Source organism: Eleginops maclovinus, chromosome 2, assembly GCF_036324505.1.
Source record: "Eleginops maclovinus isolate JMC-PN-2008 ecotype Puerto Natales chromosome 2, JC_Emac_rtc_rv5, whole genome shotgun sequence".
NCBI lineage: Eukaryota > Metazoa > Chordata > Actinopteri > Perciformes > Eleginopidae > Eleginops > Eleginops maclovinus.
The window spans coordinates 28,900,200-28,926,111 of record NC_086350.1 but is presented as its reverse complement, the minus strand read 5'-3'; the positions used below and the strand labels follow the sequence as shown (position 1 = coordinate 28,926,111).

Below are 25,912 nucleotides of genomic sequence, written 5' to 3'. Positions count from 1 at the left end.
GAGAGATCCACACTATTTTCATATCCATACAATAACTTGTTAAACACCTAAAAATGTTGATAAATGAGGAGATTGTGTACCTGTTTTAGACAGAAATCATAACACAAAATATGTTTTCTTACCATTTACTCTTTCATTTTTATATTCATCATATTGGAATGTATTTCAATGTGTTAGTGTCTGTGTTAGTGTTTTTGTGTCTCTGTTAGTGTGTTTGTGTAAATCAATGACTCATCAGCCCTTACATTAACATGTTTCTTATCTACTAATCCCTAAAAAATGCCACAATTTTACAGAAATGCTAGACTCTTTATTTAAACTCATTACAATTTGCAATGCAAATTCAAAGACAACAAGAACATTTACCTCAAGAAATTATTCTGAGATTATGCTTGAATATTTGTATTTACACAACAAGTACATACACACAGTTATTGGTATTGTAGCTCAGGTTGATTATAAACAAGTTGTCTAACAGCAAACCGGTGAGAAAATGACATTGCTGTTATGGTGATTGCTGTCCATCTTGGCACTTTAAACACCAGGTTAAGTGATTTGAGAAACATACAGATGTGTTTTCACTGGAGAGCAGTTAAACACATCTGTACCTACACATTAATCTTGTAACATTTATACTTATGATGCTTACAATTAGTTAGCGTCATTTGAGCCTTTCCTCCAATAACTACTGAAGTATTTTTTTATTTTCAAAAAGCTCTTACAGCAGGAGTAGAAGACAGCAGAAAACATTTAAGTGATTTCCAGATTTCATTCATTTTAAAAGTTATACATGAGTCCAAATAGTTTTTGTTGTGATCCTCTTCCAAACCCTAATCATGAGGTGCTTAAACAATTCCACTTATTTCAACTTAAGGTATAATTGTTTTCTGTTTTTAATCCAGTTATCATGTTGTGAAGTTGACACACTGAAAATATTATAGGCATTTTCTTTCAAAGATATTACACTATGTCAAACTCAACATTTTTGTGAATAAAGTTTACCACGTAAAGTTTTACTACCATGACAATATATCACCTTATTGGTCATTAAAACTTTAAACGCGCTTTGTTTTAGCTGAATTTAACCATGAGAGTGAGTGAGTCCCCCTCTTTTTTGGTCACAATTGCTTGCATCATTCCTGGAGGTGTATGGAGATACCTTGAGCCTCTGAAGAAGTTTTCGATAAAAGGTCTGTCAATCTTGTTGCACTTTCCGATTGCAGCCTCAAAGTTGTTGCTGAGGACTCCATAGATATTCCCCTTGTCGTTTTTCTTTCCCAAGAACAAGAAGAGGGCGTAGCAGTCCTTGCCAATGGATGTGCAGAAGTCAACCATTCTCTCGTATGTGGTCTTGTTACTGGACTCATTTTTTGCAATCTGGATGGACTCGCTGCAGGCCTCTTGGGGGATGCTGTTTTCCTCAGCATCCTCCCTGTCAGGCAGGTGCAGGACCTGCACAGCGATCTGGATCCGAGGGTTCTTTGTGGGCTTTTCCAGCATGGCCCAGACCCAGTCAGCCCCCAAGAGGATGCGCTGCTCAGGCGTCATGGCCGTGCAGTTGAATCTGTCTGTCATGTTCAGGCTGACACTCTGAGAGATGTAGGTCATTAGGAAGACCTGTTAAAGGGCGAGATGTTTATAGACCATCTAAAAGACATTTTGGAATACAAAAAATTCTTCAAATTTTTTAAGTATACCTTTTCCTTCTTTGATTATAAAGCTCCTTTAAAACATAGTTAGCAAGTCCATAAAGGATTATAATATTATAATATCTATTAAACACAAAATAATTAAACTGTAATGGTCTAACAGCAAGAATAACAAACACAAAATAATACACACAAAATGTCATAAGACATAAATAAAAAAATTCAATCTAAAAGACTAAAAAGAGTTTGCAGCCCTGATCCTAATTACAAAGGCCTCGTCCCCTTTGTGCATGTATTTGGACACGAATCCGAAGATCTCAGGCTGCAGTAAGGGACATACTGTAGGACAGCAAGAGGTCTAATAAATAGTTTAGGATGATGCATCTCAGGGCTTTGTAATTAATTAATACAAATTCATATAAATTCAAAAAGAAACAGGTAGCCTGTGTAAAAAAACTAGGATATGTGGTCATATTTCCTAGGGTTGAAATCTTAGCAGGATAGTTTGGCTGAGCTGGAGGTGGGAGAGGGATTTTTTTTACTGATGCCAGGGAGCAAGGTATTACATTGATCTAATCAACTAGGTATAAAGGCATAGGTAATAATTGTGAGGTTTTTGGGTGAAATAAATTATCTCATCCCTGAAAATGTGTCTAAGATAATACAAATATCATTTGTATTATGTACTATTTCTGCAATAGAAAGGGAAAGAGAACCAACACCAAAGAGTTCAATATACTGTATGTAATTGCACTATCTTTATGACCTGTAGTCATTAAAGGTTTAAGATTGTTAAGATCACAGCTATCAAAGGATGGCCTACCTGGGTGAGCACCTCAGGGCTTGCATGGAGCTTGTCCTCTGGGTCTTTGAAAAGGAGGTATTCTTGAGTTCTTGATGCGGCGGCAGAGATGCAGTCATTGAAGAGTGGTATGAAATCATTAGTTTTGGTGATGAGGGGCCTTCTTAATGTGGAGAAGATGCTTGGTCGAGGGGCCATGTTCTGTTCGTTGAAGGGACGGCTGGGGGAGCTGTGCTTTAAAGAGAAGTTGGAGTTCTGGAAGGGGTTGGTGGGTTTGCTGATGGTCTGGCCCATAGTGGACTGATACACTGGAAAGATATGGACTGTCTTTTATTTTACAGTGAGTAACCAAGTGAGTCAAACTATGTAATGCTAGTGCATTACTGTATTAGTATACAGTAGAAAATAACGTGGTCTAAAATCTGTTTTGAAAAAAAGGCATACAAAATTATTGTAGATACTCACCAGGATCAAAGTTTCTGTATTTCCAAATACTCTACCTGCCTTCTGCTCCCGTCCTATCTGAGATACACAGCATATGAATGGTCGCCTGACATTTACTGAACCTTCGGTAGAATAAAGAGGATTTGTTATCCCAGGTTTCGAGGGGTGTTTCTGCTGACTGTGTTAACAAGGGTGTGGTGTCTGCAACTTGTCAAATTTTAGGAAGGCTAGGTACACAAAGACTCATCTTACCAGTTAACCTTGGTAAGCCTGAAGGGTTTGATGGGTAAACACATTGCTCTACGGTGTTTTTTTAGAAGGAAGCACAGATGAGTTTCAGCTGCTTCAAGTCTGGATCAAAATAGATTTTAATGTCATTTTAGAAAATGAGAAGAACATTTCATTTTTGTTTTCATAGCGAAAGATTAACATGTACAGGCCGTCTGAAGTCTGCCAATAAACCTCTGAATGATTCAGAGAAGGCTTATGGGAAGCTGATGTGGTCACCTGAGACAAAAATCAAGCTCTTTGGCATCAACTGGACATGTCGTGTTTGGAGGAATAGAAATGCTGACTATTACCCCAAGAACACCATCCCCAGCGTCAAGCATGGAGGTGGAAACATTATGCTTTGGGGGCGGTTTCCCTGCTAAGGAGACAGGGTGATTCACTGCATCGAGGGGAGGATGGAAGGGGCCATGTACCGTAAAATATTGACTGATATTCTTCCCACAGCCAGGACACTGAAAATGGGACATGGATAGGTCTTCCAGCTCGTCAATGACCCAAAACATACGGCCAAGGCAACTAAGGAGTGGCTAAAGAAGAAGCCCATTAAGGTGATGGAGGGGCCTAGCCAGTGTCCGGACCACCATCCCATAGAAAATCTTTGGAGGGAGCTGAAACTTCCAGTGGCCAATCATCAGCCTCCAAACCTTAAGGATTTTGAGAGGATCTGCAGAGAGGAGTAGACCAAAATCCCTCCTGAGATGTGTTAAAATAAACCTACCATAAAAATGACAGACTGTTCATTTCTTTGTAAGTGTGTAAACTAACTAAATTGGCAGGGGATCCAATACTTATTTCCTCCACTGTATACAATACACCTGTGCTTTTCGTGCATTGATATCAAACAGTCTCCAAGGAAGCTTAATAGTATTTTTAATTGCTCTGTTGAAATAATGAAAATGACAATGGTATAAGTTTGTTCTTTTAAAAATGAAAACCAAATGTAAAAATAATTTCCTCTTTGCACATTTCAACGACTGAATATTTAACTTTAAATAAAACTCTTTAATCAGTAATAAAATATGGTCAAAGTGTTTCTTGTAAGATCTCAACGCTAAACTAGTTCAGTGGAGATGTTGATTTAGGTGACTACCAATAAACGGTTTGACGTGTTTTTGATCCAAAGCCTTCAGGGTTTAATTATTGAGATGACTTCTGCAAACACAGCAGGAGCAAAAGAGCCAAGACTTGCATCTGCCTGATTGCAGTGTAACGTGAATCACACATGCGGACAGCTCACTCTCAGAGTGATGGCTAACATCACAATGACACTCTAAGAGAAGATCAAGGGGAATAAGCACCAGTATTACTCAATGTTCTGCTCTGCACTGATAACAAAGCCGGAGACATTGTAAAGCAGCAAAGGACCATTTGCCATTAAGTACACAAAAAAACATGTGACTTGATGCTCCACTGACCTCCACTTATTCCCCCTCCTCGAGACGTACCGTCTGTGAGGACACTTTGAACAATGGAAGGCAGGCTATGGTCCTCCCCAAGGACACAGATTTGAGATAACGCTAACATGTAACCTTATTCTCTATTCATTTATTGGTTTACAGATATACTACAGAAGATGTGCTTAAAGACTTTGAAAGAATTCCCCGCTGTTCCCTCCCATGCACTCTAAGAAGCAGAAGAAAACAGCACAAACGGATCGTCAGTTTCCGGACTCTGATGTGCAGACCTGCAGTTAAGAACTGCTGGACTGTGGTCGCGAGACACAGGGTCCACTGCCACCTACAGAACCTAGCCCCAAACTGTGCCGCTATTAGGGCCGAAGTCTCGGCCGAGACCGGACTGCATCTGACCCAAGGCCGCTACCTCCGCCAGGTCCCCCTTCCTCACAATGCCACCACCCGCTCTGCCGCTCATCGATGAGTAAGGCAAATGCAATTTGTATACTTGGGTTAGGCTCATTTTTAGTAAGTGATTTCAGGTGAGATTATGGTTAAAACTCCCCAAAAAGTTCCCTGCATCTTTCCTACTAAACGTTTCAGTATTTGCCAACCATCTGATTTACTGTCAATAAATATTGTGTAACATTCAATACTTACATTCGCCTTTCATATTATTTGTGTGATACTTATGTTTTCTTTAGTGTTGTATAATCTCAGTAGTTAATACGTTTTCATTTATAAAGGACCTATTAATGTGTTTTTGTGTTGGGAAAATCCGCCGCTGTTCACCGAGTCAATTCCAACCTTCAGATTATGAGAATATAATAATTGATTAAACTATCATGTTTTCTCTCTTATTAGAGAGTGGTGCCCCAACCTTATTAAATGTTCTAATAACGTATTTTATTAAAGATAAAATTCGAGTTGATAGCTAAAGTAGAGTGATGCCGTTCTACATAAATAATTAAAGATATTTATTAAATCTGCCTGAGCAATGTAGACTACAACAGCTAGCAAAATAACAGCGAGCAGGTTACTCTCTTTAGACATCTGTTTGAAAGGGTTTCTCTCTCAGAAAACGAGAGAGTTTTTCATCTGAGTGATTCAAATGTCTGTCAATCCCGAAGAGTAGAAGGTTTCTTGGTTTACCAGCAGATTGCTGCTTTCTACGAGGTTGGCCATGCTTTCAGACAGAGCTTCTGTTTGCAACAAAGTCATCGCTGTAATCGCCATCTACAACACACACAAATACATACACTACCTCACCAACCCATTATAACTTTTATTGATGTACTTTGAGTGAAATGATGATGAGTTTCCTTGGCTTCAGTCTATACCAATTAATCCTATTTGCATTACATGACTGACGGTAGTGATGCATGTTTGTGATGAACTCAAACATGCCATGTCATATTGAGAAGTTAATGGAGCGCAGCCATGACAACATGAGGGTGATGATGAGAATTATTATGTAATGATAGAGATGGTGATGATGATGATGATGATGATGATGATGATGATGATGATGATGATGATGATGATGATGATGATGATGATGATGATGATGATGATGATAAAAACGGGTTAGTAGTTGAAGCAGGTTACTCAGACATCTGTTTCGCTTTTTATCTTATTTGTATTCATTTAGAAGCGCGATTGCCTGTTAAGATGATTTATGAATAGGGGACCCTGAAAACAGCCCATATGTTTACTTCCTGAAGTTTATACTGTACATGTCCTTCGAAAATGCTAAATATTTATTTTATCAAATTTACACGTACGTGATTTTTTATTAAATAGTCTGTATCATTGACACCTGTAAGCTTCCTTTACGGAGTAAGGTTTTACCATCAATAAATATACTATTACAGCTTATATGAAAATGACAGTACAAAATAACGACCTCAGGTTCAAACTAAACATGCTAGTGTTTGTTCTGCAATGACATACATATTTAGAAAAATAATTCTTATGCACATATTGCACAAGTGTATTAACCGCATGGCAGAATGATGGTAATGAACTAGAATATCAAAGTTGTAAATGACAAGATGACAAACGCATATAATCATCTGTTGGTGGTCCAAAAATAAGAGGAAAATAACTCAATACTTTACAAGACATCATTTTATTTACTCATTAGTTGGGTGGAGACTAGAGAGATGCTGATGAGTTACATCATGGCACAGGCTTCGGGTGGACGTTGGCTGGTCTGACTGGAATTGTATAGTTTAATTGTCTCATTTTACCCTTGATGAGAGGCAGCAATTTATCTGGGCATCCCTGCATCTCTTCATTTGTAAGGCACAGGCTGGGGTTTAGAGGATCAGGAAGGAGGAGGCTGAGGTATTATTGGCAAGCAGAGGAAGCCGAGCAGAAGCAATGAAGGCTGATGGTCGATAAAAAGAGCGTTGATACAGTATTGCAATGTTGTCATGGCGATTGGTCATCTCTGCTCTCATCCATCCTAACCTGGGCACTGGGGCAGTCTGACTCTCTGTCCAGGACTGGGCTCAGAACTCTCAAGCCAGCTTAGGGCCGCACCTGCACCCCGTTCACTTCAGACAGCCCTGAAGGAGTCAAGGACGACTCTATTGGACACACGTAGTCTTTGGATTCATCTGGCCGCCTCCTCCTGGGATGAGTCAAGTTAGTGAAGCCCAACTTCTTTGGCTGCAAATAAAAGAGAAGAATAAAGGATATGACGTTCAATCTTCACATACGTACACAGCACTACACACACATAATTTAACCCATCCTAGAACTGGAAACAGTGAGAAGATACTTTAAAGTTCCTGGGAAGCAGTGTGGGGGTCCACTCCCCCTCTCTAGATTTCATTGCACTGTCCGTACATGGTCTGACTGTCCAGTGCCAAAGCCAAGTCACTACAGACTTAAACATATACTGTACATAATATACACTATGTGAATACGTCTATATGTATATAACCATCCATCCATCCATCCATCCATCCATCCATCCATCCATCCATCCATCCATCCATCCATCTTCTCCCGCTTCCGTCAGGGTCGCGGAGGTAACAGCTCCAGCAGAGAGCCCCAAACTTTCCTTTCCCTGGCCACATCAACCAGCTCTGACTGGGGGATTCCAAGGCACTCCCAGGCCAGCGAAGAGATATAATCCCTCCACCTGATCCTATGTCTACCCCTCGGTGTCTTCCCAGCTGGACGTGCCTGGAACACCTCTCTAGGGAGGCGCCCAGGTGGCATCCTCACTAGGTGCCCGAACCACCTCAACTGGCTGCTTTCAACGCAAAGGAGCAGCGGTTCTACTCCGAGTCCCTCCCGGATGACTGAACTTCTCACCTTATCCCTAAGGACAAATCCCATTTCGGCCGTTTGTATCCGCGATCTCGTTCTTTTGGTCATGACCCATCCTTCATGTCCATAGGTGAGGGCAGGAACAAAAATGGCCTGGTAGACAGAAAGCTTTGCCTTCTGGCTCAGCTCTCTTTTCGTCACAACGGTGCAGTTAAAACGACTGCAATACCCCTCCTGCCGCTCTAAGAACAAGATACTTGAACTCCTTCACTTGGGGGTAAGTACTCAATCCCTACTGTCGACAGTCCATCGCTTTCCTGCTGAAAACCACGGCCTTAGATTTGGAGGTGCTGATCCTCTTCCAAACTGCTTCACAATCGGCTGCGAGTGCAGTGAATGCTGAAGGTCGCAGTCCGAGGAAGCCATCAGAACCACATCATCTGCAAAAAGCAGTGATGCAACACCCACCCAACTTCAGCCCCTGTCCCCCACGACTAAGCCTTGAACTTAAACTCATGCTCCGTTTAACTGGGCTAAATAATATATCTTGCAAAAGTGGAATCTGTTTCTGTAGGCATCTTTACCAATAGTAAACAGGCTTACTATTCTACCCGCACAATTGGTTCTCTGGTGTCGGAATGTCTCGCTATGTTGATGAATTCTTAAAAAACAAAACACCACTTCATTTGGGTTAAAATGTGTTGTAAACGTGCGTTACTGAGAATTGTAACAGGTATTATATTACCAAAATGTGATAAGTAATGTGTTATATTACTGCGTTACAGTCATAAGTAATACATTATTGTAACTCTGTTACTTTTGTAACGCATTACACCCAACACTGGTTATGATGGATCATCCTGCAGAGAAGGATAGGAACAGCGGAGGGTTTAAAGCTCTCCCATACTCTAAAGTAGGTTTCAGCCTGTGACAGCAGAGAATGATGTCACAGGCTTAAACATACTTTAGAGGCTCAGAGCCTCAACTGTGCTGACACACCCAGGTCTTACCACAGATTAAAGTGCCTTTTTTCAGCATGCAGGAAGAGAGGTGCAAGTAATTCATTTTCCACTCCAAACTTTAAAATGGTACTTGCACATGCATTGTCTTACCTTGACTTTAGCTGTGATGCTGAGTGGGGTGTACCCCATTGCCTCAGTGTACACCTTCTTCTCATGATGAGCCTCTGTGCCCACAAGGTTGTTAAAGTTGGTTGTTAGGTGGCGTCTCAGCAGTGTTTTCTGAGGTGGGATGTTTAGCAACATGGCCAGCGTTTCTGAGTTAAACCGAGGCTCCAACATCTAGAGTAAAGATACATTTAGGACGCTTTCTGGAGCATTTTCTTCAACTTACAAGTGATATGTGTACTCACCAGCAGTCCTCCGTGCACGCCACTGCCCCTCAAGTTTGGTGCGTACTCTGCCAGGTCCACAGATCTTAACCACTCCATGACTCGATGGTTGGACCACTGGATAACCTCACTTGGAGCCAACTGGTTCTGTAAAACACACACACGCACGCACGCGCGCACGTACACACACACACACACACACCTTGATTGATGGACAGAGAGTTTGGGGCAGAAGTTTCCTTTCTTCTTTCAAACAACACAACTCACACACAGCAAACCCGACTACCTGATTGCTGGGCCTGCGTTTGAGGCAGTTGGAATTGAACTTGTTGAAATGGAGAACATGAATGGCACACTTGATGCTGAGGTGATGCAGCTGGCTGGTCACTTTAAGGAATAACAATTCATTCTGAAAATAAGAGAGGAAGTTCAACAAAGAAAACAGACGAAGAGCATTTAGTCTCAGTATTGAAGTAACTGGTATTTCAACTTTAATCCATAAAGCAAACGTCATGTGTTTTAAATTCCTTGTATAATCCGGAAAATAAACTAAAATTGGATGAATCCTTTTGACCTTTTAAGCATTGTGTCAATCAGCTGTTATTCGATCATTCATTTTATGATTATTCAAAACATACCACAGTGAGGAACTGCAGCATCTGCCCATCAACTCTTCCTTCATTAAACTGGTCTTTGTATTGAGGGAGTCCGATGTCATCGAGCCAACCTTTGGAACATAAAATATCCCGTTTTAATGTAGGTCATCTTCGGATTTATGTTTTATTATGAGTGTGTGTTCTAAATGCGTACGAGTGACCCAGATGTAATCGAGCTCTGCAGACTTCTCAGGCTGTTTGCTGCTGATCGTCTTAATGGCCAATTGGAGTTTTTTCCTGTGGAGCCGATTCTTTATCGCCAGCTCCTGGAGACACAGTGACAGATAAAATACTATATATTACACCTTGAGAGAATTACTTAGAGTAGCAATACTTAATTGTTAAATAGTCTGTTACTTCATTAAAAGTTCATCAAGTATCAGCTTCAAAATATATTTAAAGTATCAAGTACTAGATGGAGCTATTTTTAATGACTTTACATGCTGCTGCAGTTAATCTTAACCATTATTATATGTCAATGTTTATTTATCAGATGATTCATATTTTGTGTTAGCTAATATTCTGTATATGTAAAGTAACTAAAGCAAACATGAGGTGTAGTATAATGTAGCATAAAATAAATACCTAGTTAAAGTACAACTACCTTGAAATTGTACTTTATATGCAAAAGTAATCGTACAATGAGAAGAAATATGTACTTAATACTTAGTACAGTACAAATATGTAAAAAAAATATGCTTGAGTACAGTTCTTGAGTAAATGCACTGAGTAACATTCCACCACTGCTGAAATCCTACAGATTCACCTGAGAAAGAAAAAACATATTTCCATTAGAGTGAATGAACAAAAGATGATCCTGGTGACAGAGAGGCCCAGGGGTCTAAGGTGAGCAATGTGAAAGTGATAAAGGCAGTGAGCATCATGGATCAGCCAGGTAGGACTGAAAAAGATTTGACAGGATGAATAGAAGATTTTTTGTGAAGTAGACCAACGGATCCATGCAGCATGAACAGTAGTGTGACTTTATGTGTGTGTGTGTGTGTGTGTCTGTCTATGTACCTTCTCTATGTCTTGCAGGGTGGCAGACAGTAGAGTATCGCCACTGGTGACCCAATGGCAAGCGAGGATGCCATACTGACCGAGTCCAATTTCCTCCAGCCAGTCACACACCTGCTCTTTGCTCCACTTACAAAAAGGCAACTTCAGGTCTCTGACATGGAACAAATTAAGAAAGGATCAACAGAGAACAGATAATCATGTTTAAAGATTAGACTAATGGACCTGGAGCCACGTACAGTCTAAAGTTGGCTCAAGCTAATATTAGCTTTTTTTCTGTTCCAAAAAAGGAGTGCTCACTTTATTGAAACATTAATGCCGTTTTTCCACTAACCCGGAGCTGGAGCTGGAGCCGGAGCCGATAAAGATCTGGTTTTTCGTGTTTCCACCGCAGCGGCGTCGGCTTTAAGCGCCGAAAAAACAGATCTTTCTGGCCCCACTTGGCTGCCCGGCCAGATCCAACATCCAACACGAACCAATACGTCATGCTTACTTCGGAGGGGGGCGATTAACCTGAGCAATAACAGTTCATGGCGAATACAGCGAGTACAAGTTGTAACAAGCAGTATCGCAGAGCAAAGTGACTACAACGCGACCACACACTTATAAACACACATTTTATAAAGTCAGGCAACACTAACCAGGCTCAGTGAGATGTTGTTTATTTTTTACCTTATTTTAGTCACTATCCGTTCACTGTGATTGATCATTGTGAAGAGCAGGCAGACGTTCTCCTGTTGTTTTGTATTATTGCAGCTATTGGATGGAATCAATACATGGTGCTCCACAGGTTGCCATCAGAAGTAAAATCATAACAAAAACTACGCCGGTAAAATATGCCTGTACAAAACGGCTCATGCCACAATAGGATAGCAAAGTAGTGAAGATAATCAGAGTAGCCTCACTTGCTATGCTAACATCACCTCTCTAATGCCAGAGACACTTTCATAACAGTGTTTTGATGTCAAACAGCGTCAATTCAGACTGAAACACATTCAGTTATGGGGAGGGGGGGGGGTATGCATCAGCTGCTCGTGTGACAGTCAGACAGTGAATATGAATCAGTCATAAGAGGGCACGTTAATGGTTACGGCATGACGCAAACAATGACGCAGCTCCACTTGAGCTCCACTCGGCCTCTGGGCGGTGGAAACACAAGGGGTGCTATAGGCTAGAACCAGAAAAGCACCGGATCCAGTTTGGTGGAAAAAGGGGCATTAGAGAAACATCCCAATCATTGAGAGTAGAGGCAAAAAAGGAGTTGCAGAGAAAAAGACTCTGGTGGCCAGAAAAAGACGCTTTGTGAACATGGAGCCTTATTTAGTACAAGAAACTTCAATCAGTTTCAAGCTTGAACTTTCAAGTTACTACCACTTCCTGTTTTATGGCAAATGTCTCAAAATGGCCACGACTCCATGTCAAGGGAATTTCATTTTATAGATAGATCTTTTCATTCTTAAGGTCTTTAGAAAGTACTGACCAAACTTGAAACTGACAGATAAAAACTGTCGGAGGTGTTCTGTTAGTATAGTATAGTATCCCCAAAAAAATCACACTAAATTTCTAATTTCAAAATTCAAACTGGCCGAATACTTGTTCGTTTAAGAAAATCAGTATCGGTGATGCAGAACATCTGACAAACATACTGTTTTATTTTATTGTTATTTTAAAGGAAGTTACATTGCACCTACTCTCACCTACTTTCCTCCCCCTACTAAGTGTATATTCAGTTTTATTATACAGTATTTATTTATTTTTAATGTCAGTGTTCTCTGAGTATTTTTCCACATTGGCTCTCAAAGAAATATCCTACAAATTTGCATGTGGCAAACATCAATAATGTACTATATTTTCCCTCAGTATGATGTTTACTTGCATATGAAGTAAGGTACAATTCCAGCAAACCATAATTTCACCACTTTGTGTTTTTGTGACACATTTTAAACTGCTTATATATTGCAGCTTTAACAGATTGTCAGTCTGTTGGTATCTATCCCAAATAATATTAAATCATTACATTTGATTTCACTTTATTTTAATTTGCTATAGATCCAAATTGATTCCGGTGTTAGACCCTAATGCAGTTCTTGAGTATAACGTTTCAATCTGCTGCATCAAGTTTAAAGCTAAGAGCTGCAGAACGTGCAGTTGTCAAGTGAGAATTAAATGGGAGGCACAGGTTGCATTGAGTTTACTTCAAATAAATCACTTTTACAGTAATACTACATTTATTCCAGTATTCCTCCCATCACAGGTTGCTTAATTGATCTAATTGAACGAACGAGTGATACGCTAGTATCAACTTTGACTTCTTCACTTTACTTATCATTATGCATAACATACATTTAAACCTATCAGTGTCTACCCTGCCATCTATTGGGGGAATTATGTACTGAAAACACAACATATTGTAACAAGGCATATCGTCAGAGGTTGTTGATCATTTTTCATACGGTAGAAGAGTCAGATGACGCACCAATTATTTAAGAGAACATGCACAGAGCCTCAGGAAGAAACCTGGGTAAACAGAGACCTAATAACCACCTTTGTAGTACCTATAACATGTAATTAGGGGTTTTATTTTTCAAACATACACAATGGATCAGCAACTTGCTTCTCAGGGATCTATTAAAAAATATATCTTTATACGTAAGTATAATTGTGTTATATACCGTGTGTTCCCTGAACGGGCCAGTCTTGGTCCAGCTGTAGCTCTGAAACCCCCTCTCTTGAACTCTCCCAGCTCGGGGTCATGACCCTGGGCAGGATTGCCTGATTGGCTGTGACGTATCCTGGGGACATCAGAAACACTTTGTGTGAAGGAAAATATATCCCTGCCTGTCACTTCTGTGTGTGGCGTCTGTATGTTTATGTATGTATACTGTATAATCAGGAATCAGAATCAGATCAGCAATGTATACTACACAGAGAGATCTTTAAAACGTACTTTCCCCAGAGTTTCCTTATGCCTTTCTGACTCGTCCTGTTCTCTGGTGAGACAGGGGATGGCACTCCAGAGGAAAGGGGGGAATGATCTGACAGAACAAACTCCTCAAGCTTTTCAGGGTGCTCTGCCAGAAAAAAACACAAAAGAGAACAATGACCCTTGGGTTCAGCAGAGTAAGGAGAAAATGTGGACCATCAACCAAATCAAATGACACTATACCAAATGGTTTTCCTGTTTTCTCTTACATTAGTAGCTTATTTAAAGGTCTCATATTAAGCTATATGTCAACAATACATTGTAGGGCCATATCTATACAACATTTCACTGTGAAGTGTTTTGCTCAAAATACCAAATAGATCACCCCTTGTAGCATGCCTCATTCCCCTCTATTTCAGCCCTGTTACTGAAGTGCTGATTCTGTGACTTTAGCTTTAAATGAACTAGCTGCTGATCTCTCCTCTGAAGAGAGTTTTCTCCCGGGAGATTATCAGCTAAACGCTGCCGTGATTAAACGCAATATTGTGTTCCAAACCACATCCAGCATTATTTCTGAAACACTTCTCAGTGTTTACCGCTAGAACAGTGACATTATATGTAGTATATGTAAAACAACTCTAAGTCCCTTCTGCAGACATCCTGCTGAACACACAGACACACAGAGGTGCTGCAGAGGGGATTCAGCTTGCCACTGTTCATTGCGGACGATAGGTTGGGACGTGTCACGTTGGCGGAACGTTGCCAGGAGTTCAATGTAAAGCCAGCCCACATTTCCGATATGAGGTCATATCGGCAGCAAATCTGGATCAGCTCGTTTGTACCCCCATTTTTAGATATGTGGGTAAGGAGGAAAGAGTGAGGGTTGTATTTTCTGACACTTTGTGAGTCTACTTACACACCGGTGACACATTTAATAGTAGATAAGTGTATTTTTGACGGGATTTCACTGTACAATATTTAACCTTACATTCTTTAGTTGTATATTTTATTCTAATTAAATGTACATAGAATCCTGCATTACTTGGTCACTTTCAACACTCTCTGCATCATTGAGCCTATTGTGTTTATTTATTTTACTGACATGTATATGTATATACTTCCTCTGCACTACTTATAGACTGGTCTAGCAACATAACCGGCACTATTTTTTTCAAATTTATCCGACTCTGTTTCATTTTGCACTATTATTAGTTTATTTATTTTTTCTTATTTTGTCTTATATATAATATGTTGCATTGTTGGAAGTGTTCAGGACCAAGATTTTCATCGCCATAACTACACTGTAGCTACTGTGCACATGATAAGAAAAACCCTTGAAACTTGAACCAAAAACACTCCCTTCACGCACAAAACAGCAGACAGGTTGGTAAGAGACAATGAATGCAACCCCTAAATGTGGCTTTATGTCTGATGGGCGATGGAAACATGATACGATTGATGATGTTTTTTTTTTTTCTGAATGATCCTTAGCTGCACATTCAGTTTCCATTATTTGATGTTACTTGTACAGAAATGTATGCATCCATTCTTTGTTAATAACAATAATGCATTCAAGAACCGACAAATACTGAGGTTCAGATGCAATACACACCAACATCACAGAGGGCATGTTTTCCGGGGATCCTGTGGCATAGGTGATAAGTGAAGTGGAAAAGGCAGGCAAAAATAACGCAATACAAGATTAGTCACACCCTCTTTATAAATCCTGTATATATGTATACACCAGGGCTTATGCATCTGCAAAAGCTTGGTAAGGTAACCTAAGCATCTGAGAAAAAATACGACCCATGCTATATTATGGCAAGTTAGGTAAACGATGTTCCACAGACCCAAGAGCAAATGGCAAACAAGTGACAATAAGTCCTTTCTCATTTTTCATTTGCCCCGTCTTCGACTCCTCGCCTCGCGTCTTAGCGCCCACAGGATATGCGCAGCAATGGGGAAATGAAATTACGGGCCAACGGTTTTATTTACAATTATTCCAAGTAAACAGGGGAAACCAGACCAACTGAGACCCGTCCTGTCAGTCCACCGCATACACGCACACACACACACACACACACACACACACACACACACACACACACACACACACACACACACACACACACCTACACACTGTACAACACACACCTACACACCTACAGGGGCGGTTTGTGTATTAGGGCGATTCGGGCGACGCACTACCAACGGGAAAAAGAGGGCATTTTTTTTCTAACACAGCAGCAGTCGTAATCAGTATTCTAGACGCTAGATCTGTCAAAAACGTCATTCTCCAAACAGACTAAAGTCGTGCTTCACATAGTCCCACCCCTTTAGGTGGGATTTCAGTCAGGTTGAAAATCGCCAGGGTTCTGTCATAGACTCTCATGTAAAATGCATTTTTTTCAAATATCAGAGCTTTCAATGCAATCGCTATGGGTTCCGGGAGGGCTTGCATTTACGCGCTTTCGTCATACGTAACTGAGAAAAAAAGTGGGGAGCTTCTTCATCAGTCACTCACTACTCTCAAGATGGCTAGCGTTCAGTGCAATTCCATTGTGTCTTTGAAAGAAGTTCCTTTTAGTCGGCTTGCAAATCCAGTTAAATTGGCATTAAAACAATCAGAACCTCCAAGACCAAATTTAACCATTCAACAAATTTCTAGAAAGGGGGGGAAGACCTACACCCGAGGATTTTCTACAAATTGGTATGAGCGAAAAATATGGCTAGCAGGCTGTGAAGTAGCCAATGCAGTCTTCTGCTATCCCTGCCTACTTTTTCACCCTGAAGGTGGCACGGCAGACAGCAATGCTTGGACGTCGACTGGTGTAACAGATATGCACCATCTATCTGAAAAAATAAAGACACATGAGCTGTCAAAGATCCACATGGATAGCTGCTTGAGATTTCGTCTTTTGGGAGGATGAACAGTGCCACTCAACTGGATGAGGGATACACGCTAGCCGTTCGTCGCCACAAGCGAGGAAGAACCGTCACATCCTCAACCGGCTTGTCCAGTGTGTGAAATTCTGTGGGGTGTTTGAGCTAGCTTTGCGAGGCAAAGATGAAACTGAGGGCTCCACCAACCCTGGCATTTTTCTCGGACTGGTCGACTTCATGGCACAGTTAGATGAAGTTTTTGATGAGCATCTAAAACATGCTATGGTGTTCAGTCAATAAATACTTGACTTAACATGCTGCCCCTGTCTTTATGTTGTTTCTGAACATATCTTTTGGCCTGTTTAGCTATTTTACATCATACATCATTGGATTCATGTAAATAATTAATATAATAATAAGCAGAATAATTCATTGTGGACCCACACCATTTCTGCTCATAGAGACTCCTGGATGCAACTTTCTTCCATAGCTTTCCACCTGTAACTTATGTAGCTAGAGGGGAAATATTTCTGTTGTGTGTTGCCGTCTAGTGGACAAAAGAGGGATCTCTGTCTGAGTTAATCGTCTAACAACAAATTGATATGGTCTTGCTTAATGTACCTATTGAATGGGTCACCTTAATCATTATCAGAAAAGAAATGCCCCCACTGAGATTTTTTTCAGGAGCCGCCACTGCACACCTACACACTGTACAACACACACCCACAGCTCCTAAAGCATAATATAATATATACTATCAGGTCACAGTTGCTGTATATTTTATTATGTGAAGCACTATATGGTTTTATGAAAAATGGCTACTGTTTGTTTCTAAATATCTACTGAAGGCTAAAAATAAAGTGTAATTTAGGTATGTTATATATACTATTGAGTGACATCCACCTGGATTCATCGTGTTCTTATTTATAGAGACATGCATTCTTGGCATTTGGACTACCTGTTTTGTAAATGTGTTATCTTCTTAATTTACACATGACATCTATTGCACGTCTTTCCATGCTGGGGGAGGGATCCCTCCCCTGTTGCTCTCCCCAAGGTTTCTAAAATTCTCCCCCGTTAACTGGGGGGTTTCTTTGGGAGTGTTTTTTTGTAGGATGTGATGGTCCAAGGACAAAAGGGGTCGTATCCTATTCTGTACAGACTGTAATTTGCAACTGTCACTGAGTCAAATGTAAAATGGTTCCACATTGTTTTTCTAAAATCACATTTTAAGTCTGCTTAGATCAATGATTATTAATCGTGCCAAACAAGTGAGACTTGTGAATTGTCTTCATTGTTCTTGCATTAGGCTCAATGTCAAACTCACTCTGGTAGACTTGACTCTCAACATCATTCATTTTTTGTAGAAGTAGAAAAAACTGAAAATGTATTTTCCAAGTGTGCCAGGCAGAAGAAATAAAACTTTATTATTTAAACATGTATTAGTCTTGTGATGAATGGAGAAACTCACTGAAAACGTAGTCCTCCTGCTGGTGGCAGAGGATGGGAGACAAATACTCTTTTTCTCCCTCTCTGTCGCCATTCTTCTTGTCTCTCTGCTCTCTCTTTTTAATCATGAGTTTCCCCGGCAGAGTCTGGTACTTGCTCAGCTCCATGTGAGGATTCTAAAGAATATATATTTTAAAAAACAGTGTGTTATTCTTCTGGTCTAAAACCACATTTCAAATAAATGACCATAATGTCTGTGAAAGTATAGTAACAGAAGTGAACTAGCCTTCCATGCAAGATCTCACAATTCACTGATCCCTGCTTCAAAAACAAAGATAAAATGTTCTTCTGGTATTTATCTGCTTCAGTTGTGGGATAATTCCAACATATTGAACCTGAGTGATTTTAGTTAGTCCCCTTTATATTTCCATAAAGGCCTGCATAGAGAAACATCTGGGAGGCAGCCATGATGCCGAGCACAACTGACATTTGGGGTGACAGTGGGGGTTGGCTCTTTCTGTGTGTGTGTGTGTGTGTGTGTGTGTGTGTGTGTGTGTGTGTGTGTGTGTGTGTGTGTGTGTGTGTGTGTGTGTGTGTGTGTGTGTGTGTGTGTGTGTGTGTGTGTGTGCATTTGTGTTTGTGCCTGTGTTTGTGTGTGTGTGTGTGTGTGTGTGTGTGTGTGTGTGTGTGTGTGTGTGTGTGTGTGTGTGTGTGTGTGTGTGTGTGTGTGTGTGTGTGCACAGTAAAATATGGGGTAAGATCAGTCTCAAAATAAATAAATGCACACAGAAGGATTCACAAATGTAATTTTACTTTAAATGCTTTTTGAGTGTGAAGCTTTGAGAGTGTCTGTGGTCAATCAGATGTCTCTCAAATGAAGCAGACATCTGATTTGCTAGACATCTGATTTGCCGCAGACAATCCTTCTGTGTGCATTTATTTATTTTGAGACTGATCCGACTCCATCATTAAAATCACGTGTTTGCCCTTTGCTAAGGTGATATTTTTTTTATTTTACTGTAAGGATCAACATTTCTCTGGCAGCATTCAATTCCAAATTTGATAGCAGAAAATTCACAATGGTGATGTAATGTTTGTCTGACAGTGCACTCAGCATCAGAGTAGCAGAGATTCATTTGTTGAAAATCCAGTATACAATTTCCTTTGTGACTGTAAAACTTCCATTAAAACCCACTTTAGAGCCTTCACAAGTTAAGATTGGACCTCTTTGCCCCTTTTCAACCAAACCAGTTCCGGTTCTGGCTCCGTTATTGTGCTTTTCTGGTTCAAAACTGGTTCTTCTTTTTAGCCTCAGTTTTGTTTGCACCGCTCAGAGCCCGACTGGTGCTGCGTCATGACGTCACCGTTTACGTCGCTGATTTTCTCCCCAACGCCAATCACAACAACAACAATGGTGGACTGCGTTGGGTCGATACTCGTGGTGCTTTCAATCATACGAAGCCAGATTAAATGTAATAATTGCTTCTCCAACCTTGTACTTTTTTTTTGAGGTAGTTCATTGTTTATTGATGTGGTTCACTGCAGCGCCGCTGGAAAGTATTCACTGTCTGACTGTCACACAAGCAGCTAGGGTGGCTTCTTGACTCAAGAAGGAGGACAAATACGCATCCGGCTTGATGCTGCGCCGGACGCCGGACAGGGCATTGAAAAGCCGGACTGTCCGGCCTAAAGCCGGACGTCTGGCCACCCTATTCCCTCGTCTCAGAGTCAGTGGGATTTCTCAGTAGGATTTTGGAAAATAGCTCGAAATAAGGTCTGTGTTTGACACAAATTTAAGAGACGGATCACATCGTGTTCTACGACATTAAATAAATCAGCAGTGACCTCCCCCACTGGTAATTTCTGAAGAGTTTACGTGTCTGAAAAACGGAAGTTGTCTGGGTTGTACGTCATTAAGCCGAACACGTAAACACTCCCGCTAAATTTGTTAGCATGGCCAAAAGGAAAAGCTTGTTAAAATATGCAAGCGTGCTAAAGTCAGTTGAAACGATCTTTCGTTGGCCTGACGTTGAAGTCGTGCGACCCTGCTATACTTGTCTGTAGTTCGTTTGTAGCATAACATTCAGTGGTGTAAGCAGGTACTCAAATTATGGGCCCGGGCCCGTCGCTCCATTGCAGGCTCCACCCACAAAAACTATTTTGTTTTCCCCGCCGGGCCCGCTCATACGATTGTCGAGCCGAGATACTTTTCGATGAATTCCTATAAAACTGTCATGTAATACTGTTGCCATTCGGGTGTTATGAACCCATCAGAGTCTCACACACTTCTAATCCATGGTGTCCCTGGAAGCATATCCATCCAAATGGCATACATAGGCTGTATAAAGTAATTACACAAACTTATTTGAATTAATATTGACCACATGTTTTAGTGATCATGAAATATTTTTTAAAGCTAACAACGATGTATTTTTGTGTATTTCGTTTTACATTGCGACTGGGGATTATGGTAGTGAACGTGAGTGTTGCGTAGCTCAGTGGAATCCTTTTCACGTGAATTAGAGTTAGCGAAAGATAGAGATAATGATGGAGTCCTACAATTACAAACCTAAAAGTGGCTTTCAAAAGCGAAAAAGAAAAGAGGAATTAGAGAAAGAGAGAATTAAGTTGCCAAAAATCGAACGATTCTTCCAAAGGATTCCTCAAGAGGGGGAGATCGAGATTGAGCTGGAGCAAGACAGTGCACCTGAAGCAACCGTTGGCAGCAGCAGCTCCCTAGCTAATGCTAGCACCAGCCCATCGAGAAACAGCAATGGAGAGGGTGGATATTTGGAGGAGAGGGACAGTGAGGCACCTTCTGCGAGTCCTGTGGCTTGTGCTGACATCAGCGGGAACAACAGCAACAGAGAAGGGGAAAATATGGAAGAGAGCGAGGTAAATCAGTGTATCGACTTTCCATGAGTATCCGAGTGACATGGGACATTTTCCTGAGAGTCTAGACTCAAACTTCAAACTTTATATAGTGTCCATGGGGTCCTGCAAACCTACGGGCCCCTTCTTACGGGATCCCAAACAGGATAAACGTTGCTTTACAACGGCATATTACGTTTGCAAAACCAAGTCTGGCTTGGAGTTACCACGGACATGGCTATGCTACTCATCCCAACTAAATGTAGCTTACTGCGAGCCCTGCTGGCTCTTTGTTACGCTAACATGGAAAACAAATAACTGGCGAAATTTGTCGAGGAGAATCCATCAACATGAGACATCCACTGCTCATAAAACTGCAAGTGTGGTATATGACCATTGGTGTCAGAACAGAACTATGGAAAAGGATATGGAGAGGGACATACTTCATGAGGCCAGCTTTTGGAGACAGGTACTACACCGTGTGATTAATGTTACACTCACTTTAGCTATGAACAACATTCCCTTTAGAGGCCATAGGGAAAAAGTAGGGGAAATGAACAGTGGTCCTTTCCGTTTACATCATTGAGCTCCGGCCAAAGTATGACCCCGTGCTTGAAGATCTGATTAGCCGTCCTGCTCGCTCGATCAAGTATCTAAGCCCACTGATACAAAATGAAACAATCGAAATCCTAGCCAAATATGTTCAGAAAGACATTCTAGACGAAGTATGAGCTGCCTCATTTTTCTCTGTGATTATGGCCACAACAAGATGTGGCGAAAGTGGATCAGAGGAGCCAGATTTATAGATATGTCATAATCGAGCAAGATGCTCGCGGAGTTGCAAGTGATATTATGATCAAAGAGTCAATCATTGGATTTTGTGAAGTCAGCGACTCCTCGGCCTGTGAGCTTACTAATGAGATCATTGCGTGGAGGACAACGGCCTAGACCTTTCCAAGTGCAGAGGGCAAGGGTACGACGTAGCTGCAAATATGCAGGGCATATACAGTGGTGTCCAAGCAAGAATAGCTGGCAGACAACCAGCTGCCGTGTATATGCACTGTGCCTCGCACAATTTGAATCTCATCCTCCATGATGCAGTGAAGATACAAGAAGTTAACAGTTCTATGATATTGTTGAGCACATTTATGTATTCTTTGGGCACAGCATAAAAACATGGGCAATGCTCACAAATAAAACACAATGTGACGACGACACAAATAATGACTCCAACATTGAACACTGAAAAGGTTATGCCCGACCAATTGGGCATCACGTTATGAAGCATTGACCGCTCTGAGATATCGTTATTCTGACGCGATGAAGGCATTGGCAAAACTTTCTCTGACATGCCGAAGAAAGACGAACGGGATGAGGCTGCGTCATTGAAACACACAATGGGGAAATTCTCCTTTGTTTGTCTTGTTGTCCTCCAAAGCAAAATTCTAGAGCGGACTAATGTAGTGTCAAAACTTCTGCAATCACACAACATGACCTGGCCATAGCAGTCCAGCTACTGGACTGCGCTATCAGAGACCTATCTGCGTTCCAAGAACATTTTGAATAAGCCAAGCAGACAGCAAAGGACCTTTCACAGAAGTGGGAGTTAACAAGCATTTGAGAATACTCGGACAAGCAAAGTGAAAGCGCATTTTGATGAACTGTGTCAAGATGAACGTTTAGCAGATGCTGAGTCTTACGTTCGTGTGCATGTGTTTAATGCCTGTCTTGATATTGTCATCTGTCAGTTGACCCAGAGATTCAGTGGTTTACGATCAACAGTGGACAATTTCAAAGTCATACAGCCTTAGACACTTTCCACCGCAACAGACAAGGAACTGTTTCAGCAAGCAACCTTCTGGTGGATTTTCACAAAGATGACATAACTGCTGATTTTCCGATGCAATTGTTGTCATTCTGTGCATGTTTGAGAGCCACATTTCACAAATGAAAACAGTGCAAGAGCTGACTAAGATGCTCATCATTGAGAATAGCTGCATCACTGCGAGTTTCAGGGAAGTGTGCACTGTTCTCATGATTTTACTGACAATACCGGTGACAGTGGCATCTGCAGAGCGCTCGTTTTCCAAATTAAAACTCATAAAAACCTAAGGGCCGTTTTATGGTGCGCCGCCAACGTTTTTTATTTGCTGTGGTGTGGTTACTTTTGCGAGTCCTCTGATTTCTACTATGCTGTAGGCCAAATGACCTAATGGCCTACGGTAGGCTATTGGTGGACATTGAGCCATTACGCGTTGCAGCCTATATACAGTTCCTCGTCTGGCCCGTCTTGATTATCCTGCTTACGGGCCCGTCGTTGGCTTGTTACGCCACTGATAACATTAGCATTTTGCTTCTGGCAATTAGATTTATGATTCGAAAATTATAAAAGTAGGGTAGAAGAACAAGAAGAAATATGAACCTTTATTAATTCAGACATGTGGAGATCATAAGGCTGAACAAAACGTGCATTTATCAAACAGGTTCGTTTTCCACAGATCTTATTTTTTCGGTTTTCGGTGCTAAGAGCCGGCCCCCGCTGCGGTGGAAACAGGAAGAACTAGAGCTTAATCAGGCTGTAGCCCGGAACCGGCCCTGGAACCGGTTTGGTGGAAAGGGTCATAAGTTGCCACTTTTCAGAGAGCAGAGGACTGCAAACTGCATTCCATGCATGATTTACTTGAATCAAGTGGACCCTATGCCTGCTTTATCAACAACATTGATGTATAGTTCCCAGTGTATGTGTTTATTGGAATAAGGTTAATGTTGCAGGAAGTCATTCCGCAGATCAGTACCTCTGCCTCCCTGCCTGATTCACTTTTCAACTGGCTGGATCTCTACAGCCTTTAGCCAGCACAGATACAGGAAAGAGAAAAACACACAAACACACACACACACACACACGTACAGCACAGAGTAAGCAGGTCAGCATTCACACAATCACAGATTAAAAGACCATGAATGTTTATTCTTTATTTATATATATCTCAATAAATATATCTAAAACAGATCAAGTATATATTAATGTAAAAGTCTTTCTTTGATGATAACTTAATTCTCATTTAGTGAAATCACCCCATGGTGGTTCAAAAAAGGCACATCTTTAAAATATATACTGTATATAAACCAACCTTTTGTAATGATCCACTCTGCAATTCTTCAAGACTGCTGGAAAGTAACCTGCGTTGATGCCTTCAAAGTAAATAAATAAATAAATAATTGGATGACACCATATAACTTTTTTTAGATTTCATATATTATGATGACTGTCTAGACTTTGAGTTCATTTAAAGCAAACAGAACTCTGCACTGTTTAATAAATAACATAAAAAGCTTTTACTCACCATGACCCATTAAAAAAGCTTGTTTCCCCAGTGGACACCAGTGATGTGTCCAGAGAGTCATGGATACTACAACAAATGGCACACAAGAGATACGATTAAAAGGGATGTTTTAAAGTATGTATTATTCATATTCAGCGTATCACCTATAGCAGAGAGATTGAAACCAAGAATGTATTACTGGAAAAGTCTCTCCTCGACTTAGGAGAACGATATATTATGAATATTTTTACTGCTTGACCTTGACATCAAATAGCCTTTCCAGTCCCACAACAAGACTGCATTTCCCCACCAGGGCTGTCTGATGGTGAGGTAAAGCAGTGAAAATGGTTAATGTATGTATGTAATGCTTGAACTTTTTTAAAGTAACTATGGCGGCTCAGATCCCATTAAGTTGAGTCGCGAAGAGGCTAAACTTGGCTTTAGGCTTAGTAGAAAGTCCATACGGAAGTTGGAATGTTAATGATGTTTAATAAACAAATTGAAACAAACCTAGGTAGGACCAAACGGTCAACAGAGACAGTACCAGCACAAGCTCACCCTCTGTCATCCCACCCCCAGTATGCAACAGGTGACTTAAATACAAAAACCACACCCATGTGACAATTGCCGGAAATGCTCAACAAATACAAATAAGAGTGATGTAAAGAAATAATAATAATATAAATAATGACTCAGACTAAAGTGCATTTTGGCTCATACAGTACCTTTTCCTTTTAAATAGCATTACATGTTATTTCGCTGACCCTTTTATGCACAGCAAAAAGCCAACACTTTCAATACCTACAAGAGCAATTAAAGGTTATCTTACATAAAGATCCAAAGGGACTGGGGATCACTGACCCTCTGATTCTAAGCCACAGCCACGCCTGTAGGCTAAGACATGTAGTTTTACATTTATTAGCTCCTGTGCCCTACCTGTCTGTTTCTCTGAATTAGTGGAGTGCTTACCGCCATCTATGTGAGGTAAAACACTGAAATGGATAAGTAACCATGTGAGATGTTTGCTGCATGTGTATTATGAGTATTTATACCTCGAGTCAAATCCTCTCCGGTAGGGGGAAGAAGATAGAACAAATGGAGAAGATGACAGTGATGACATCTATGCAAAGACAAAACACAATTTAGGTCATTTTGTCTTTATAAATGTGCCAATTGTTGTAGGCAATTATGAGGAGTCCATTTTTAGAAAAGTAGTTCTACAGGACAATAACCCTGTATATGCAAAGTGCATTGAATGTAGGTTGTAAAAAAGTTTATCATCTTACCTCTGACCTGACAATATCAGAGTGTGCTTTATGTGTGAAGGTTCTGACTCCTAAACTGCCACACAGATCCTCATCACTACTCCCTGGTTAAACACACAAATATGATACATCAAAAAAGACTTGCAAAAAATTAGGAAGGTGAAAAGAAAGACCTGTACTTCATCCAAATCTCATATTTCATAAGAGGAAATGATATAATTTTTACCCTGTGTGAGTGCCATGACTTCCCTCATCCTTCTGTATTGGCCAAGCATAATGGTCAGCTCCTTTATACGCCGTTCCTGTTAG

The 25,912-nt window shown here is 40.8% G+C and overlaps 2 protein-coding genes across 2 annotated transcripts in view; both read right to left on the bottom strand.

Moving 5' to 3' along the window:
• Positions 1 to 288: 288 nt before the first annotated feature.
• Positions 289 to 5,665, bottom strand: rep15 (RAB15 effector protein). Its single transcript, XM_063898116.1, has 3 exons — positions 2,917 to 5,665; positions 2,473 to 2,759; positions 289 to 1,617 (listed from the first exon to the last, which is right to left on the bottom strand). Exons 2-3 carry the CDS (start codon positions 2,743 to 2,745, stop codon positions 1,072 to 1,074), a joined length of 819 nt encoding a protein of 272 aa, XP_063754186.1. The 5' UTR covers positions 2,746 to 2,759; positions 2,917 to 5,665; the 3' UTR covers positions 289 to 1,071.
• Positions 5,666 to 6,692: 1,027 nt separating this feature from the next.
• The window catches only part of ppfibp2b (PPFIA binding protein 2b), an 80,537-nt gene continuing 61,317 nt past the window's right edge, over positions 6,693 to 25,912 (bottom strand). Inside the window, exons 12-26 of the mRNA XM_063898105.1 lie at positions 25,830 to 25,905; positions 25,625 to 25,707; positions 25,391 to 25,458; positions 24,360 to 24,425; positions 24,147 to 24,207; positions 18,167 to 18,320; positions 13,837 to 13,960; positions 13,562 to 13,681; positions 10,893 to 11,043; positions 10,027 to 10,138; positions 9,855 to 9,943; positions 9,503 to 9,625; positions 9,238 to 9,363; positions 8,978 to 9,166; positions 6,693 to 7,256 (exon numbers count right to left, since the gene is read on the bottom strand). Coding sequence (XP_063754175.1) covers positions 7,116 to 7,256; positions 8,978 to 9,166; positions 9,238 to 9,363; positions 9,503 to 9,625; positions 9,855 to 9,943; positions 10,027 to 10,138; positions 10,893 to 11,043; positions 13,562 to 13,681; positions 13,837 to 13,960; positions 18,167 to 18,320; positions 24,147 to 24,207; positions 24,360 to 24,425; positions 25,391 to 25,458; positions 25,625 to 25,707; positions 25,830 to 25,905 — 1,683 coding nt within the window. The 3' untranslated portion in view covers positions 6,693 to 7,115. The remainder of the gene's footprint in view (positions 7,257 to 8,977; positions 9,167 to 9,237; positions 9,364 to 9,502; positions 9,626 to 9,854; positions 9,944 to 10,026; positions 10,139 to 10,892; positions 11,044 to 13,561; positions 13,682 to 13,836; positions 13,961 to 18,166; positions 18,321 to 24,146; positions 24,208 to 24,359; positions 24,426 to 25,390; positions 25,459 to 25,624; positions 25,708 to 25,829; positions 25,906 to 25,912) is intronic.